Below are 1316 nucleotides of genomic sequence, written 5' to 3' on the forward strand. Positions count from 1 at the left end.
GCTCCATTGCCCATCAGAACCAGCGAAGATAACCTGGCCTAGGGGTATCTTCCCTGCCAGCTGCCCACCCTGTCCCTTCCCCACCGAGCAGCCTCTGCCTTGGGCTGCTCACTGACGGGTGCTCAGGTGCAGGGGAAACGTCTCCCTCTGGCGATTCCGTTGTGTTTCTCCCTAAAAATATCCTGCCCTTCAGAGCCAGTTCAGCTCATCTCCTGCCAGCATGCTGGGGCCAGCAAGAAAGGACTGTAGCAACCTACACTTAAAAGGGGGGATGTTCAGTCCTACCAAAACCAGAGAATAACGGTTCAGCTTGTTTCTAGGGAGCTTAGCTATATTTAACAATGAAGGGGGCTCTGTTGTATCTACATTGGTAGCTCACCAACTGTGTTTATAAAGTAGCTGGTTTGGATATGGGTGATGTGCTGGTAGCCAAAATAGAGAGAAAAGAGGTTTTGTGTGTGTGTGTGTGTGAGTGTGTACTTTCTGTATTTTGTAGACATTTCTAAAGTTGAAAAACATTTAACCATGGGCACTGAAGTGGTTAAGCCACAAAGAAACTCAGGAGCAAGCAGATTCCCCAATTAACACCACGGAACTTGGAACTTCGTATCTGCTCGAGTGCCCGTTCCAGACCATGAAGCAGGGTGACAAAAAAAAACACGAGAGCTCTGGGGTCCCGAGCTCCGTGGTTGACTTCAGGGTTGAGGAACCAACCTAACGTGACGTGCCCCTGAGCCTGTGCTGAAAGCTTCTGCGTTCACAAGGCTCGGCAGCTCTTGCCGAGACGCTGCGTTAGAGGGCAGCAGGAAACAGCTTTTGTGTTATTTGTCTCCATTTGGTGTGGTGTTTTTTTTCCCATCACCAACCTCTGCCTTGTCTCCCTCCTCCTCCTCCAGTCACCACTGTCTCCCTGGTCGAGAGCAGCCGGATAGCCACGGGTGCCATGCTCCTCCTCATCAGCCGAGCCCTCTTCGTCCTCATCAGCATTTATTATTATTACCAAGTTGGACGCCGTCCCAAGAAAGTCTAATTCCTGGGCTTTTTGTCATGGGAAGGGTGGGAGGGGGGCTTTGTGTCAGTAATTTTGCGTTATAACTTGGTTTGGGTTTTCTTTTTTTTTCCTTCTGGTTAGTCCTTTTTGGTTCTAAAGTGGTTTCCTTCTTTTCCACTTACTGGCATGAATCAGTGTGCAAGCCAGTGCTGGTGGCATTGCCAGGTGACATGGGGTGGGGTGGGGGGATGGAAACAGCATCAGGTGGGACCCACCCTCCCCAGCCTCTCTGTGGGAGGTGAGGAGCAGCGGGAGGCAGGCTCAG

At 51.1% G+C, this 1316-nt stretch overlaps 1 protein-coding gene across 1 annotated transcript in view; it reads left to right on the forward strand.

Moving 5' to 3' along the window:
- The window catches only part of TP53I11 (tumor protein p53 inducible protein 11), a gene marked incomplete at its 5' end in the record, with an annotated part of 2244 nt that extends 1214 nt beyond the window's left edge, over positions 1 to 1030 (forward strand). Inside the window, one exon of the mRNA XM_009869780.1 lies at positions 895 to 1030. Coding sequence (XP_009868082.1) covers positions 895 to 1030 — 136 coding nt within the window. The remainder of the gene's footprint in view (positions 1 to 894) is intronic.
- Positions 1031 to 1316: the final 286 nt, after the last annotated feature.

Source organism: Apaloderma vittatum, unplaced genomic scaffold (genome assembly GCF_000703405.1).
Source record: "Apaloderma vittatum isolate BGI_N311 unplaced genomic scaffold, ASM70340v1 scaffold33215, whole genome shotgun sequence".
In the NCBI taxonomy this organism is placed as follows: domain Eukaryota; kingdom Metazoa; phylum Chordata; class Aves; order Trogoniformes; family Trogonidae; genus Apaloderma; species Apaloderma vittatum.